At 39.2% G+C, this 17,527-nt stretch overlaps 1 protein-coding gene across 2 annotated transcripts; it reads left to right on the top strand.

The window, feature by feature from the left end:
• Window positions 1–10,937: 10,937 nt before the first annotated feature.
• On the top strand, window positions 10,938–17,157 carry TMEM74 (transmembrane protein 74). 2 transcript variants are annotated; one of them, XM_033125699.1, is made up of 3 exons: window positions 10,963–11,070; window positions 13,686–13,726; window positions 13,915–17,157. In XM_033125699.1, exon 3 carries the CDS (start codon window positions 14,080–14,082, stop codon window positions 14,995–14,997), a length of 918 nt encoding a protein of 305 aa, XP_032981590.1. In that variant the 5' UTR covers window positions 10,963–11,070; window positions 13,686–13,726; window positions 13,915–14,079; the 3' UTR covers window positions 14,998–17,157. The 2 variants fall into 2 exon arrangements, with proteins under 2 accessions (XP_032981588.1, XP_032981590.1); XM_033125697.1 differs by lacking the exon at window positions 13,686–13,726 and having other exon boundaries at window positions 10,938–11,070.
• Window positions 17,158–17,527: the final 370 nt, after the last annotated feature.

Here is a 17,527-nt window from a genome sequence, read left to right as displayed (position 1 = left end):
ATTATTACCAATACACTAAAATTTCCCCAGAGAACTTTAGCTTTCTGCCAGTTCAAATAAGCTAAATGTCCTGAACTTTCATCCTCAGAATTAATGGTCTTTCCAGAAGGAAAGATCCATGCTGCATTCATTTCTAGAATTTGCCATATTGTGAACTACTTCAAACTTCAAAAGACGTTTAAGATCTAGGATGGCCAAGGGGAGGTTTTTTTTTTCAATATCTGTTGAGTTCTACAAACTCTACATTAAATTGCTATACAATAAAAAAGAAAAAAGCCTTAGCCATTCTTAAGACAACATGAAGACTTTATGGGAGTTAAAAAGAGTTCTCCTTTTGAGGGTTAATTTTTTTCTTTCTGGCTATATGCAACGTCTTTTAAAATAGCTCCCAGAATTATGCTTTAATAACTATTTTCAGGAATCCCTGCTTTATTTTACTTATATAATCTCTGCTTGATGGATGAAATAGCATTTTTATTCATTTTTATCTAAAATATTTTCTGGCTTGATTTTTTTTTTTTTTTGGCAATTTTTCCCCCCACCCTTTGTTTATCCATCACACGTATCTCAATTGTGACTGTTATTATGAGCCTTACAAATGTTTAAAGATGAGATGTGTACTTTAGTGGAGCTCACCAAAAGTTTATCCAAGTTTGCTTTCTAATTCAATAAGCCTTGTGCCAAATACTCAACCGTTTCAAACTTTTAAAATGATATATATGTGACCAATAGTCTCCTTTATTCAGCTATTCTCCTTCACTAATTGAAACTATTTAGGTTCATTTTCTTCAAACATTTTAAAACCAAATTCTTTTAAAGTTGCTTTATGTAGCTCAAAAATGTTATTAAACATGGTCTTACCTGCCCTCTCTACTGCTTTAAGTAGGTCTTGATTAGAAGTTTCATAAATGGAAGTATTCTGGCTAATATTGCTGTGTAACAAGCAACTCTAAAACATTAGCAGATAAAAACAACTATTTTAGTTTGCTTACAATTTTGCGGTCAAAAATTCAACAAGGGCTCAGCTGGACATTTCTTGCTTAGGGCCTCACTGTACGATTGCATTCAAACAATGGTTGAGCTGCATTTATACGAAGGCTCAATGGGTCTCTGACTGTCCTAAATGACTCATTCACAGGGAAAACAGTTGATGGAAGCTGTTTGCTGGAGATCAGCTGGGATGTCCACTGAGCAATTCCATGTAGCCTCCAGTACGTTGAATGCAAAGTAGTCAGACCACTTACCTGGAGGCTCAAGGCTCCAAATGTTCCAGTAAACAAGATGGAAAATGCATAACCATCTTCGGCCTTGCTTTGAAAGACCCTCAGTGTCACTTCTGTTGTATTCTATTGGTTAATAACAAGAAACAGCCCCACTCAGATTCAAGAAGAGAGGATACATGTCCCATCTCTTGGTCAACTCAAAAAGCTCGTGACTGTTTGCCTTAAACAGCCACAGGAAGTATAAATGTTGAGGTCAAGTTGCTATAGCCCAAGCTCTAATGGTGATTTTAGTGGTATTTTTGAGACTTCCTAATAAATAGCCTTTCTGAACCCTTTAAAAGAGTTTACTGACATTAGTCCCACCCTGCTACATGTTTGAAGTTATTTTTCCATTCGAGTGTTTTTTTCTTTTTGACAAATCTACCATATTAAGCTATAATAAACATGAGGATTTTGCCCAGTAGATGTTACAATGCAGAGCTTCTAATCATCTTCTACCACATTATTAAAATACTTTTCCACATATCGTTATATTTCTCCCTCATTTCCTTCCTCTTATCCCCCTTTCATCTCCTCCACCCCTGATACTTCCTTCCTTTCTTATTCAAAATGCTTTGAATTTTGGTTTCACACTCTGCTAGGCACTGTGGATATTGAGATGAATAAATCATATTCCATGCTCTACAGGAGCTGGGATTTTGGTGGGGGGATGGGAACCGAAACGGACAAATAATGCGGTAAATATGATTGCGGATATGTGCAGAGGATTGTGGGAGCACTGAAGCAAGACTAAACCTCCTCAACATCTAAGTTATTCAAGAGACAGCAGTAAAAATACATATTCAATTTTGTAAGAGTGAGAGAGAACAGATTCCAGGTCTGAGATTCATGACTATGATACCCATACATTTCTGGATCATGCATTTCCAAATATAAATCACTTCTTCCCCTAAAAATGAGATTCTTTTTCAAATAATATTATCCACATTTATGTGAATATCTAAAAGTATGCATTAATTTGTAATCAATTTACCCTCCCCCCAATAATCAAACTATTGAAAATCAGCCTCATTGTGGGTAGCAGAGATGACTGGAAAACCCTTAGAGATTGTCAGAAATGCTAACACACTCCAGCGACTGGATTCTCACAGCTCAATTAAAAGAGAAACAGCAAGCACATCTGTTCATGAAATGTAAAATATTTATAAGGATAAAAGGCCTGTAACAGTGTCTTTCACTGTTAATTCACAGCTAGATGGAAGAATTACTTCAGAGTCCTTTAGTTCGTTATAATTTCTATGACAAAATGTACCAACTATTTCACTTTTGGCTTAGCTTGATAATCCAATGAATGCTTCCCATGTCTCCCCCAAGAGAACTGGACCTTCACTGTTGAGAGAAGACAGAGGAAGAGGTCTGTTTATTGAAGGTTTAGCAGCACCTTCTACTTAGCAGAATGCCAGGTAGCTGGAGGAATTCAGTTGGGTTAAGTTCCAGAGACCGTTAAGGCATCTGGTGAGTATCTGTGTGGGCCCCCAGACTTTTAATTCACAAGAACAACTGCTTGTGGACTAAAACGCTGGGACTTCTCTGACACTTTTAGGAAGGAAGAAAAGATAAATGTTCCTTTTACAAGCTAGCCTGCACTACGTTGGGACAAACTTGAAAGTAGAGATATTAACCTTATGTCCCTCTGGTTTTGAATTCCCTAGGGTCTAGCATAGTATCTGGCCAGAGTGTGAGCTCAGTAAATTTCACTAAATGTGCGAAGCAATAAATGTGATGCACAGACTAAAACATAATTCAAAAAGAAAAAAAAATCACAGACACACACACACACACAGCTAGACAAAGGGTGGACAAATGAAGTTACCTTATACTTGAAATTTGAAATTTCACTTTCCTTGGTATTATTTGAAGATGGCGTCTGTTCTTATCATCCTAATCATAAACCTTGAAGAAATGCATGTTATATTCTCATCTGATATGACTGAAAGAAATATGTGTAAGAATAGAAATGAGGGCTCTGTTGGATTAAGAGAATTTGGAAATGAGTTACTTAGTCTGCCCTCACAGAGATAGAGTAATACTGTAATGATCCACTTAATTATTTCTAAACTCATTTTGATAGATGGATGTTATAGCTTAGCAGATGTGACAGTGACACTGATTCTTCACAGTGACAGACTTTCATTACATATTTTACAGTTCATTACAGTGTTTTTCTCCCAATATTTAGTCTTCATTTCTATTGCTGCTTGAAATTAGGTTGTCTTGATTTTTAAAGGGATGGGTTTTATCTTGCAGGCTGAAACATACATTGCATTCTTTTTTTTTTTTTAAATTAAAATTTATTCGGTGACAAGTGTTAGTAAAGTTACATAGGTTTCAAGTGTACAAATCTGTAATACGTCATCTATATATCACATTGTGTGTTCACCCCCCAGAGTCAGTTCTCCTTCCATCACCATACATTTGATCCCTTTTACCCTCATTTACTACCCTCCTCCCCTCTTACCCTCTGGTAACTGCTAAACTATTGTCTGTGTCCATGAGTTTTTGTTTCTTCATTTGTTTGTCTTGTTTCTTTGTTGTTTTCAGTTTTATACACCATATATAATATGGTTCTCAACTTTTTCTGTCTGACTTATTTTGCTTAGCATTATAATCTCAAGATCCATCCATGTTGTTGCAAATGGCATTATTTAATCATTTCTTCTGGCAGAATAGTGTTCCATTGTGTATATATACCACAACTTCTGTATCCAATCATCTATCGAAGGACACTTAGGTTGTTTCTATGTCTTGGCCACCGTAAATAAAGCAGCAATGAACATCGGAGCATATATATCTTTACGGATAAATGTTTTCAGATTTTTTGGGTGGATACCCAGGAGAGCGTTTGCTGACCCAGGAATACATTGCATTCTAATTCCCATTACAATCAAAGACAGACTTCTTACCATGTAAGAGCTCTCGTGCTCTGCCTCAGAAAACTAACACTCCACATTACTATTTGGTTCTCATTTTAGTAAAGCATATGTCCTACTTTAATTATTGCAACAGCCATTGCCAGATAACCAAATTCACTTTTCCTAGGCACACTGAAATCAAAATATTAATAGGGACTTAGAGAATAAGTTTTAGCTTGCTTATACATTTTATAAAATAAGAATGCTATTTGTGGAACTGCCATGTGCATGATGGTTCACGATGAACTTGTTCTTTAATTCTTCTGTTATTTTCCTTTTCTTATTCTTATCCTGAAACCCACTATCCATAAAAATTGATTAAATTGTCCTTTCTGGAATAGTTCCTTCCTTTCTTTTGGTTAAGGGCATTGTGTGTGTGTGTGTGTGTGTGTGTTTTCAGGTTTAAAAAAACAAAGGCATTTATTTGTAGCTTTTTGTTTTAGCTATAATTGTAGCAAAAAACCTACATGGAATGATAAATTTCAGGTTTAAGTTCTTCATTTATCAATTGATTTATATATTCATTTATAAATATGAATGAGCCCTGGTAGTTGAGATCTGCTTATTGCCTTTCGTTTCCTCATTTATATATATTGTTTCTACTTTATTCATACGGAAGAATGATGTTATGGTAGGTTTCAAATTATATAGGGTCCTTAATTAAACACTTAGTTTATATGATACCTATGAGGAGATAGGCACTATGCTCAAACTGAGGAGTCAGAGGTAAATTAAACGTGGTACCTACCTCAAAGAGTTTAATGAGAGAGAAAAATGTATGAAAATATGTTCCATTTGGGTGTTTTCATATATATATCAGAAAACCCAACTCAAGCTGGCAATTTGTTGACTCTAGTTATCAAGAAGCTCAAAGGCAAGAGGAATTTCATCTAGGTTTAACCTTGACTTTCATTCTATTTGTTCTTCTTTAGCCTCTTCCCTCCTTCTGTGTCAGCTTTAATCTGAGGCTAACCTACCTTATGGTTAGCCTCAGGATGCTTCCTCTATCCTCAACCATTGATCAAAAATCTGCACTTTACCTTGATTGGACTATTTCTGAGCCAATTATGACTAAAGGAGTGCCATGTTTGATTTGGCTTGGGACTGGTTCCTTCCTTTCCCTTAACCAATCACTGTAGCCTGAAGTAATATGATAATTTTGTTGATTTGAGCCCTGGAGCAGAGGGTAGAGTCAAATTTCCCCAAACCACAAAGCTGCTACACAAAAGAGGAAGACGGTTACCTAGAGAAAAATCCAGGTACTATTACAGAAGAGAATGGTGGGAAGTTGATATTGGTAAGGCAACCAATGAGTATGTGACAGGATCTGGATAGCATCAGTTCTCTACCCATTCTCACTTTATGTTCAGACCCCGCATTTTATGATTATGGTAGCTTGATTGCAAAAATGGTCCTAATTGTTCTATATCCCTAGCAATGTGATTTTGTATGTCCTCACATCAAGAAGTGAAGTCAATTCTTTTAATCTTTGAATCTCAGTAGGCTGGTGATTTGATTTAACAAAATAATGCTTTAGACATGACCGTGTGCGGGTTGTGAGCTCAGCCTCCAGACGTTTTGTGTGCATCAACTCCCTCTCTTTGAACGCTTCACCCCCTGTGAACTAAAGGGGCTAGTCAGCTGGAGGGTGAGAGACCACCATAGAACAGAGAAAAGCAGTTCCAACTCAGGCCATCTCAGACCAATCAGTGACCCACCATTTGACCACAGAGACATGAGAAAGCCCAATCAAGAACAGGAGGGTCTGGTAAGAAGGTAAAATAGGCCCACAATTGCTTAGTCATGATTCTGAAACCCAGTAAACTCTTAAAACTAAAAAGTTTTCATTAATTTGTAGTAAACTCATTTTGCAGCAAAACCAACTCTGACCATACGGAAGGCTAACACTCTTTATCCAAACTAGTGTGAATATCCATACTTTTGTGCTGTATATGATATTAATGTGTTTGACCACAGGGTGCTGCCCAAGATCCCATTGAGGATTTTGCAAAATATACTGTTTATGCAAAGTTTTAGCTTTCTAAATTACCAAAAAAAGAAAAAAATCAAACAAAAATAAATAAATAAAAGGCAAACAAACCAAAAAAACCCAATTTGAAATCTATATATCTCAAGAATTTAGGGACCTGAAAATCCATTTTGCATAGAAAAAATTTTAGCCATCCTTTTCCTTTTTGCCTCTTCCCATCTGTGATATTTTGATTCATAATAAAAAACATATATTTGGTTCGAATCATGTACTCTGCTATTAACTGGAAACAAATGTTTCCTATAATTCTGTTTTCTTTCACCCAGGTAGTTTTAAACTTTTTTAAATTTAAATTTAAAATATTTTGAATAAAAATTGGGATATGAGACTTTTATTGTAGCTGAATTCACTCATGACAAAAATGAGGTAAAGCAGTAGGGAACACTGCCCCCTTTAGGAAAAGCACTTGCTCTCAATTTGGCTATAGTCTTCCCACACCCTGAACTGTCTGTATCCAGCCACTATATTTATTTAAACAATATGTCTGCCTGATCATTGGAAGTATTCTTATTTAAAGGAAAATTTTATATTTAATATGACTTTATTTTGTTCCTAGAATTTTGTTAGTAAGTGAGATCATTACACTAAAACTTGGTCATTTTTATTCTTTCCTTCCATCATTTAGAAATGCCAGCTTGGGGCACAAAGTAAATCCTGTTCCTTGTACTATTCCTATTAAATGATTTAGCCTCAATCCAGCCAATTCTAATAATGTCTTTTTTACCTCCTTCCAATGTAGCCTCTCCTGGTAACTCTAAATCCACTAAGAAAATGTATTTGCAATCAGTCCTTATTATTATTGATGCAGAGAGAAAACTGGAAAGTATTCTCAGTCATCATTATAAAAGACTCATCATTGTTAAAAGTCCCTGCACTACCTTTGATTCATACAATAAAGCTACTGCTCAGAATCTATTTTTCCACTGATTAATTTATTGTAATCATGATTGTTCCTCCCATACTTCCCAGAATATAAGTAAACAGGAAATATGAGACATATTAAAATTATGGAAGGTAAAAATCACTACTTAGACTTTGATATTTTAGTAGTTTCAATCATTTCATAAGCATATAATAAGGAACCACTGTTGCCTATGTGTTTTACTGTTTCATGCTCATGTGTAGCTTTAAAGATGTGGAAAGAATATTTTGGTTCTCAAGCAGCTTAAATTTTATCTTGGAAGAGAGACCACTGAGAAAGCAGTATAAAATGTCCACGAAATACTTCTATGATGTAAAATTACAGTATAAAAGTGTATTATGCCACAAGAATGACAATTAGAAGAGTGATACCACGTTAGGGGTGTTGAACAAGAAAGGCTCTTGAAAAGGTTCTTGGGTCAGATTTTGAGGAAAGTTTTAGACATGGACTTATAGGAGACAGAGGTGAAGTTATCCCAGCAAGCGGTATTTTTTGCAGAGCTTTACATTCCAGAAGCTCAGTCTGTCCACATTTATTCTATTTCTGCCGGATTTGGAAGGAGATTTTGTAGTGTGTTGGCACAGAGTCGATACATCTTTGATGCTCAAGAATATGTAGACAGTCAAGTGTACTATATATAGAAATAGGAAATGAGAGAGAATAACGTGGATAGATAACCATCTCCAGTCTCAGTTCAGTCTTGTCATTTTCCTCACATTATTCAAGAAACACTGCAGGAGGTCATAAGACATTAATATATGGATACTGATCTTAAAGAGCTTACAGTTGCCGTTAGATGTTTAGGCACTGAAGGCAGGAGTTAAACAATATGTGGTAGTCATCTAGACATACAAGTAATGTAGACATACAAGGCAGTGGCAGGCACATATAAAAAAATGAGCGCTGGTAAGTCCTAGCAAAGTTCATTACAGGCAGAATCTTTGGGGGCCAACTTGGAAGAAAAGGGCTTCCTGAAAGAGATGTAACTTAGAATCATTCAGTAGGGAGACCACAGAGGTCCTCTAATCCAACTAGATGAATCCCTTCTATGACATCACTAATAAATGGCTCATCTTTTTTTTTTTTTCCTCTTCAGTAATACAGAATTCACTTTCATGAGACATTCTATTTCAAGTTCTTAGAGTGTTCTTCCTTCGATTTGGTCCCAAATTAGCCTCCTTATTAAATCTGATAATGCTATCCAGAGCTTTCCTGTGTCGGTCATCCTCAGGTTCTCCAGTGTGTCACAGATGTGCTGGCGTATCCATTCTCTTGGCCCTCCGAGCTGCCCTGCCTGGACTGAGGTCACCACAGCACCACCACTATAACCACAAGAAACCTCTTGTGTTTATTCAGTGCAATAAATATGATCACCTCTTACGTACACTCTGTTGTGAAAAGGATTGTGAAGGATTGTGGTAGTGAAGACATCCAGGTTCTAGAATCAGACAGGCCCCAGTTAGAATCTTGGCTCTGCTAGTTATTAGTTCTCATACTTTGGGAAGAGATGACACCATTTCAATTCTCAGTTTCTACAACAGAAAATGGATATAATAATACTGGCTCCCTTCTAGAGATGGTGTAAGAATTAATGATAACACTTTAGGACTAGTAAATATTATTAGTGTCATTGGTTCTGCTTTTACCCTTTTTTAACTAGTATGATATAGAATCCCTCTTCTATTTTACACACTTCAAGTTATTTAAAGCTAGTTTTGTTTCCTCTAATTCTCCTCCTCTGGCTAAATATCCCAAGATCCTTCAGCATCAACTTGTAAAATGTGAGTTCAAGTTTCTTCAGCTTTTTAGCTGCTCTCTTCTAGACACCCTACGATGTCTTTGTATTTCCTTTTAAATGCATAGTACTAGCAGAATGAACCCTTGCAAACATGGCTTAATGAGCAGTCCTTGGAGGTTGGAGGGAATCAGGAAATGGAGGAAGGATGTTCTCACTGTAGAAGAGTATAACGAGCGAAGGAGAAAAAATCATAATACACACATCATGTTTGTCAACAAATGTGCCTAACTGGCTAAAGTAGAGTCACGGGGGAAAATAAATAAAAAGATTTTAAAGGGACTGGGTTGTAAAGTCCCTGAAACCATGAGACTATGGATTCTATTGGTATAAAGAAAAACCAACAAAATTATCATTATAGGAGATTGATCTATCACTTGAAAGCAAGTAACCACAGAATTTATGTGAGCAACTCACAAACAGCAAAATGTTATAAATATTATAACCCTTCTTTTGTTTCCACTAGATGAAAACAATCAATAGTCTTAGAATCTCCCCAAAGGAGATGCTGAAAACTTGGATATGATCCACGAACCACACATTCCCTTTGGCTGTTGGCTGCTGCAGTCCACTATGGTTAGAAAGAGGTTGGTGACTCAACGTGGTTACTTCATCCTATCCTGAGAGTCACAACTCAGTAGCTTCAACCTTCAGATTTCCTTTGCTTCTAACCCTTTCTCATTTTGCCTCTGGTCTTTCTTCCATTCATTCAATTTTCGTAAGGATTAGACGGTGTTGAGGTTCATTCCCCACCCTTGCTGAGAACAAGCTGTATGACTTTGGGCAAAGTGCTTAGCTTCTTTGTAATTCAGTTTCCTCTTCTATAAAACTGAGGATTTCTACAGGACTTCAAAAATTAGTTGTGACCATTAAATGAGTTAATGTATAGGTTCCTGCCCCCAACCCCACCCCATTATCCAAAAGTAGAGCCTTCTTGTGAAACTTTTTGTAAGCTGAAATGGTGTACAGTGAAAAAGGAATTACCATTCATTTATATGGGAAATTTTTTGAGCATTCCCAGACCCCAAAAATATAACCTACCAAATAAAACCTAAAATAACACTAACATAGTAAAAGGAATAATATGATAAATATACAGCCTATGTAAAGTAGAAATAATTTTTGTACACTGTAGTTTCACTTACCAGTGCGTCCTGCCTTTATAACAGCTTGCTGCAAACAAACACTGATCACTATTCTGGCTTTTTGCCTTTTTCTCATAAAAGTCAAAATCCTCTTTGGATTTCTTTCAGTGAGTGAAAACAGGTACTCCTGTAGGTCTTTCATAAAATCGAAGTGGAATGAAATGAGCTTTCAAAAAGCGAGGGATACCTGTCTCTAAAGCGATTAGGAGCGTCTGGCAATAAGTGCTACTTATGTTAATTGTTGTTATTTTGCATCATTATTGTTCAGAATTCAACAGATATCAGACACTCTGCTAGGCACAGGGGATGGCATAGGTGAATAGGATCATCCCTTATTACACTCAATAGTCTCATTTCTCCTGATTTTGTGGGCAAGACAATGACTTTAGAAACATATGCCTGGATATAATTTATTAGCTACCATTTATAGTCTTTGCAACCTTGAATGAGGCTACTTAATTCCTCTGAGCCTCTTTCCTCACCTGTAAATAAGGATTAATAGAACCTTCTTAGAAGGATTATTCTAAAAAAATATAAAATATGCATATTGCCTGGCACACAGTTGGAACTAAATATACACTCCTTCCCTTGTAATCCTGTGGATACGCATCCGGCTGAGGGACCTACGGCCTTCGCTTAGACCCCAGTGCTTAGAACCCAGCGCTTTCTTCCAAAGTGCCAGGCAGGAGTATCGAGGTACCTATAGTGGCAGGGCAACAGGGAGGTGGTGAGAGGGAGACAGGGGAGCCCCACCCCGGACTACATCTCCCGGGATGCTCAGCAAGAGGGAGTGCCCCGCCCCGCCCCGCCCAGCGGGCACAGCGGGTGCTGCACATCGCGCGCGCGGAGCTCAGTGGCGCGCGGTGGCTACAAGTGCCACGGCGGTGATCGGGGACTTTCCCGAGGAGCCCTGCCGGGACACGCGCGTGGTGCTGCAGGCGCACTGGGTAACCAAGGTTGGAGGTGAGTGGCGGAGAGTACGATGGGGAGGAGGCGCCTGGACGACGGAGAGACCCGGGAGCCCGGCGGAGCAGGGGAGCGCGTCGCTACTCCCTACCCTTGGTGCCTGCCTAGCCTCGGGGTACTCGGGGAACGCAGCCCGATTCGGAGTGTCTCTAGCAGGCACGAGTTCACCCGGAATGAATTGATTGATATCGCGGGGGACACTGCTGCCCAGTGCTTGCCGCTCGCCCTCCCCGCTCGGCGCGCGCAGGACGGATCCCGCGGTCACCTCCCCCAGACCAGCCTCGCTTGGTCAGTTAGTTGCAGTGCCAATATTAATGCTTTTAATTGATGGCAGACGAATGGGCAAAGTGCTTTCCCCATCGCTTTGAGGTGCAATTTTATTAACTGTCTTCTTAAATAAACCAGACAGAAGAGAGGGAAGGGACGGAAGGCAAGAGCCTTTAGCTGGTCCCCTGGGATTATTCTCCACGAAGGATGGAAGCCTCTAATCACAGCTGCAAAGGAAATCGACTGTGCAGCTAGTATATCACCTATGGAACAAGCGGAGTCTCTCTTTAAATAAAAGATAGGCGTAGGAAAAGGGAATTAAGTGGAGATTTCTCTCCCTCTTTGTTGTAAATTGGAAGTCCTGTAAGGGTCTCTGCCGATTTTATCCAGAGTAGTCCAGTGTGATGAATTAATTGTGCTAACGGTTAATCAGAGCGCCCAGTGTCTGAGGGACCAGCGAGATGATTTCTCATTTCAGTAATTGATCAAACCCGTTACCATCGATTCGTTCACCGAGGGATCCTGCAGTAAGGGTCTGTCCCCTTGCTAAGGGAAAAAGCTTTGGTTCAGTTGTGGTTTTTCTGCGCCTGGTGTTCTGGTTTTGTTTTCTAAAATGTGTTTGTTTTGTTTTCTGTTTTAGCTGCAGAGGAACTCCAATAATAGGAAAAAAAGTGGATTAAAAAAACAACACAAAACTCTAATGTAGAGCAGAAAGCATATGGATTCCCTTTCCCCATATTTTAAGTGAGTTACCAGGTTGACCTTAGATGAGCTTTACCTGTGCTTTTGTGTGGGTTGCCAGCTGTTGGAGCTGTGGATTTTGAATCATAATAAACCTTAAGCCATGGCTTAAATCAGTTATTACCCTGGACTTAGAAGCAAAATAAAAGGGGCCCTTGTTTGAATTTTTATTCCTCAGAAAGATGTCAAAGGCAGAGAAAGATGGGTAAGTGGTTTTCTGCTCAACTTAAAGTTCTACCCCAGGAAGGTCCCACTCTGCATTGGGGGTGAAGGAGTGTCATGGATACAGAGATCCAGAGGTAACCCTGGAAATAGCTTCTCATCTATTTGCCTTAATAGAACTATAGCTCTGTGGGTTTCTAATTTGTCTTTTATTGTCAGTTTACTTCTAAATTGGCTTTGTAAAAACTTCTGGATGGTCAATTTTCTGTGCACATGTGTTAGCAAAGTGTGCAGAGGGAGAGGAACTCAGACCCATGCAGACCCGGTTAGCTGATCTGTACCTGGAGCAGGCAGCTGTGTGTGTGTGTGTGTGTGTGTGTATGTGTGTGTGTGTGTGTGTGTGTGTGTAGGAGTGGGCTGGCCCATAGTATGATTTTTTGCTGTTTATAATGCTCACTTTTTTGCCCAAATTTGTAAGGGAAAAATAAGGATGCACATTCTACATGGGTAGTACTGATTCCCTGTCTATATAAATGTTTTTAATTATTTTATTTATGCTTATGAGTTAAAAGTGTGACTCTAGAAATCAATGCCGATATCCATATGCAAAATACCCTGGAATACGATAATCGGTTTTGTTAAACTTACAAGGAACTTGCAACTGACAACAAAGAGTTCTTGGCCCTCTATGATGCATAAATATCGTAAATTTGTTGTAAATTTGTTACCAGTACATAAAACTTCTTGTACCTTGTATCTGTTTTTGTGTTTTGTAATTATTTGTTGCATAAAATTTTTCGTACTATATGTTAAAAACTAAATGCTAAAATTCCTTTATAATACAAAAAAAACCTAAATGTAAACACCTAAATGTAAACTAATAAAAATTTGAATTAAAACATTAAAATAAAAGATGTTTTTCCCTGAAAGTTTGGGCCAAAAACCGGGTGCGCATTATGGACAGGAGTGCATTATACATGGCAAAATACAGCATTTGCAGGGATCACATAATGAGACGTGTCATCTATATACTCCAGGTCCAGAACATGCTGCCATCATGTAGCAACAAGGGGATGGGCTAAAAATGGAAGCACAATGAGCAAGCATAGGGTCTTGTAAATACTGTGACTAGGGTCATTGGATGTATGCAGTGTAAGGTTAGGAGAGGTGGCTGACTAAGCTTGCTATCTTTCACCCTCTTCCGAGCTACCCAGTCAAAATGCTTAGCTCCAGCTCTAGCAGAGCCCAACTGATAGTAACATATTTATTCACCCATGGTGATGCTCTAAAGCTAGTCTGTATTAGAATCCGTTCTGAGCTAAAGAGAGTGTAAACACAATTTAATCGAATTGTTGAGAAGTCTGTGCTTCCCTAGTTTCTCCAGAAAATCTACAGCTCTGCTAAAAAAGGTCCCTGCCTTTCTCATTTGTATCTTTATACAGGAAACCTGTCTTCTCATTGAGGGCTTCTGTCACAGGAATGTGTGAGTCCTTGGATAAATTTGGGTTGGTGACGACAATTCTTTCTTCAGAGACACTGCCACCTCCTCCGTGCTCCTTTTCTACCCTGACCTATGTTTCCCAGTGTTACTTCCTGCGATAAGTCAGAAGATTTCCCCTTTTCACACTTTCCTGACACTAGGTATCCTTTCCTTTCTTTCACCCCTTTTAGGAGGACCTGGTGCCAAAGTGTCAACAGCTGTGTCTGCAGAGGCCATGTGGGCCTCTGAAGCAGCACTGCTGGCGGTGCAGCCTTAGCTCCTGCTGGATTCTTTTCTAACTGGGTTGCTATTGGCAAAATTTCTGGAAGCAGCGGGGGGATGTCTGACTAGCTCCTATGGAGCTCCAATACATTGCAAAGGAGAGCAGCCAGGTTGGCCTGTGCGGTGCTGTGGACTGGAGTCCCGGGGGGCCTCCCGCTGACCAGGCAGATGCAGAGGCCACCAAAGCTGCTCTCTGCTGCCAGAGACACTGCACATTGCCACCAGGAGCAGCGGAGATGGAAGAGTCTAAACGTAGCCCTTCTCTAGCATCCTCCTCCTCCCCTCTGCAAGACAGTGTTATCCAGCCAGACTTCTTCCCACCAGGACCGCTCAACTCAGGGAACCACCACATAACAGCAGAACGGCAAGTCTGCAATTGCTGCAGCCAGGAATTAGAAACTTCTTTTACCTATGTGGACGAGAATGTGAACTTGGAGCAGAGGAACCGGAGCTCCCCTTCAGCAAAAGGGAGTAACCACTTGGGAGATCTTGGCTGGGGAAATCCAGATGAGTGGTCGCACGAGGCTGCCATATCCTTGATATCCGAAGATGAAGATGACACAAGTTCGGAAGCCACATCTGCAGGGAAGTCAGTGGACTATGGTTTCATCAGCGCCATCTTGTTCTTGGTCACTGGCATCTTGCTGGTGATCATCTCTTATGTTGTTCCACGGGAAGTGACTGCGGATCCCAACACCGTGGCTGCCAGGGAGATGGAACGCCTGGAGAAGGAGAGCGCAAGGCTGGGGGCACACCTGGACCGGTGTGTGATTGCTGGGCTCTGCCTGCTTACGCTTGGGGGGGTCGTTCTGTCCTGTTTGCTAATGATGTCTATGTGGAAGGGGGAGCTGTATCGTCGCAACAGGTTTGCCTCTTCCAAAGAGTCTGCAAAACTCTACGGTTCTTTCAACTTCAGGATGAAAACCAGCACTAATGAAAACACCCTGGAACTGTCCTTGGTAGAGGAAGATGCTCTCGCTGTACAGAGTTAACTCTGGTTGTGAGCTTCTTGAGAATCTACCTTGGCATTTTATATGAAACAACAGAGAAAAACAAACCATATTTCTTAAAATTAATAGTGCAGTTTGTTTGCCTGACAAGAAAAGTTTATTTCCCAAACCAACAGCCTGTGAGTGTTTTTGTTCTCCATGTTTTTTTTTTAATTTTATTATTATTATTCAGAAGAAAAGTCATGCAAGAAGCATTAAGAAACCACAACCAGCTATACAAGTCCTACTAAAGAGCTGAGACTAGTTAATCTGTAATGGCCATCAGCTTCAGCTTCTATAGCAAAATATTCCTAACAACCCAGTGTACAAATGATTTCTTTTATAAGATATGGGATATTATTTTTTGGACACTAGGAGTCTCATACACAATCAGATCAATCATAGTAATATGTATTTTGTGAAAAAGAACATAAGCACTAATCAGGTAATAAGGCTTATATTTAATTCTCAAAGGTTCTTATCTATTGTCTTGCTAAAGTTTTTCTTCTTATAATTTGTCTAAACACTAAAATACAGTGTTTTGAATTTGAATATTTTGAAACTTGGGGCATTGGTTATTTTTTAAAAACTATAAAATCACATGTTACATTTAAAATTATTCCTGTACTCAGAAGTGCTAAGTCATTAGAATAAACTTTCTAGTAAAAGAAAATTATAAAATCATTGTAAGACCAATCTGAATTTAACCTATAGTGGTAGTACCAGATATTAGCCAGTATCGCATACCCATTTTCTAGATGAAGTAAAATTAGTAGCAGATAAAAATTTCATTTTCTGTTTGTGGTTTAGCCATCGTACTGGTTATCCATGCTCTTGAAGTTTTTCCTCATTCTCACACCAGCGAGGCAAAGTGTAAGATAGTTTTAATATATTTCCAGACATCTGAACATCTAGGCAGGCGTGAGTCATTGGCTCAGACATACTCCTAGGTGACATTTTGTTGTTGTTTGGAGAAAACTTCTAATATAATAGCAACTAGACTTGGGGACTGTGCCTAGAAGTCAGTATCACTTCACTTGCTGTAGGCCAAGTAACAAGATACTGCCCCAGGATGGCAGCAGTTCTTAAACCCATAGCCAAAAAATTAAAATGGAGGCGAGGTGTGGAGGGGAAAGAGAGAGAGAGAAGGGGTGCTGAAACACACTGGTTCAGTGAGAACTGCACTCCTCACCATGGTCTAGGTATCACTGTGCCCTCCTTATATCCAGGCCCTATCCAGTAACTGTGAGCTCTTGCCTCATGAAGTTCAAACTCTTCCTCTCTGAGAGGGATGATGGGCTGTGTGGTCACAAGTGTGCAAAACACACACCCAGTGTCCGCACTAACACACCATCTCTGTATGCTAATGGTTCAGGAAGGGGGTGGGGAATGCAGCCTCAGAAATATCTTACATTTTGCAACTGTTCCTTGAGTTGTTCCCAACCTCATGTTGGAGGGTTTGTTTGAACTTCCATTACTGTGTTACCACAATCACTGGTGTTACCACACAACCCATGGCGTCATTCTTAAAAGAGGACTGGAGCTGGGAATTGGGGTGGGAGGCAAGGCATGCGGAAGTGAGAAAGTGATTTCTTTGTAGATTCTAAAGCCTAATTCTAATGCCTGAAGTTTTCGCTGTGATTGAGGACTGTGAAATATGTGGGTGACTTTGGCTAGTGTGTGTGTGAGTCAGGATATGTAGGTGAATGAGCGCTTGTGGGTGTCAGAGAGCGATGTGATGAATTAGGTATGCAGTGTGTTACTCAGGGTCAAGGAGAAACACAAAAGAGAGGATCAGAGGATAGTAAAACTAGAGAGGACAGGTGTGTGAAAGGGAAAAATGAGAAATGATATGGACAGCAGAGGAAGCTAGATGGAGATCAGTACCCTACAGAATATGCTATTATTGATTCAGAAAGAATGGGGACAGTATACACATGGTTTCTTTTTTCTGTTGCTGTTCTTTGTGCTTTTTGAACAAACTTTTTGTTTTACTGTGACTCTCATGTAATTTTGTGGTTTGTGTTGAGGCCAGCTTACCAGTGGTAGAAATCTCATATTCTGAAGGTTTGTAAATTGTCAGCTTCTCGTCTGCTTGAGGACCCTCTTTAGATGACATTGAGCCAATCAGGGTACGATCTCCTGCTTGGCTGAGTGAGTAGGTCTGAGCTGTGTTTTTTTTTTTTTTTTTTTTTTTATTATTTTTAATACATTTTAAAAATACATGTTTATTCATAGAAGCTAAGTGGGATCAGCTAAGTTTATTTTTATTTATTTATGAAACAAAATTAATTAGCCAAATCAGAGACTAAACAGAATTAATTGTGTGGCCTGATTTTCAGCTTATTTTCAGACAAATTTGAGAATCAAGTATTAAGAAGATTTTTCAATTCTAAAAACTGATGATCAAGGAGAAAAAGCTAAAGCTTTTCATTTGGAAGCATTTAATAAACCTTGCAGGGCTACCAAATGATATATAGTTCTGATGGGATCTAAAGGATAGATATAGTAGCTATAGATATATTAGGAAAAG

The sequence above is a fragment of the Rhinolophus ferrumequinum genome, chromosome 14, assembly GCF_004115265.2.
Source record: "Rhinolophus ferrumequinum isolate MPI-CBG mRhiFer1 chromosome 14, mRhiFer1_v1.p, whole genome shotgun sequence".
In the NCBI taxonomy this organism is placed as follows: domain Eukaryota; kingdom Metazoa; phylum Chordata; class Mammalia; order Chiroptera; family Rhinolophidae; genus Rhinolophus; species Rhinolophus ferrumequinum.
Note: the sequence above shows the minus strand (reverse complement) of the source record. Positions and strands in the feature narration are given on the sequence as shown.

Excerpts from the sequence above, each read along its gene's own strand:
- TMEM74 (XM_033125697.1), top strand. The coding sequence starts at position 14,080 with ATGGAGCTCCAATACATTGCAAAGGAGAGCAGCCAGGTTGGCCTGTGC.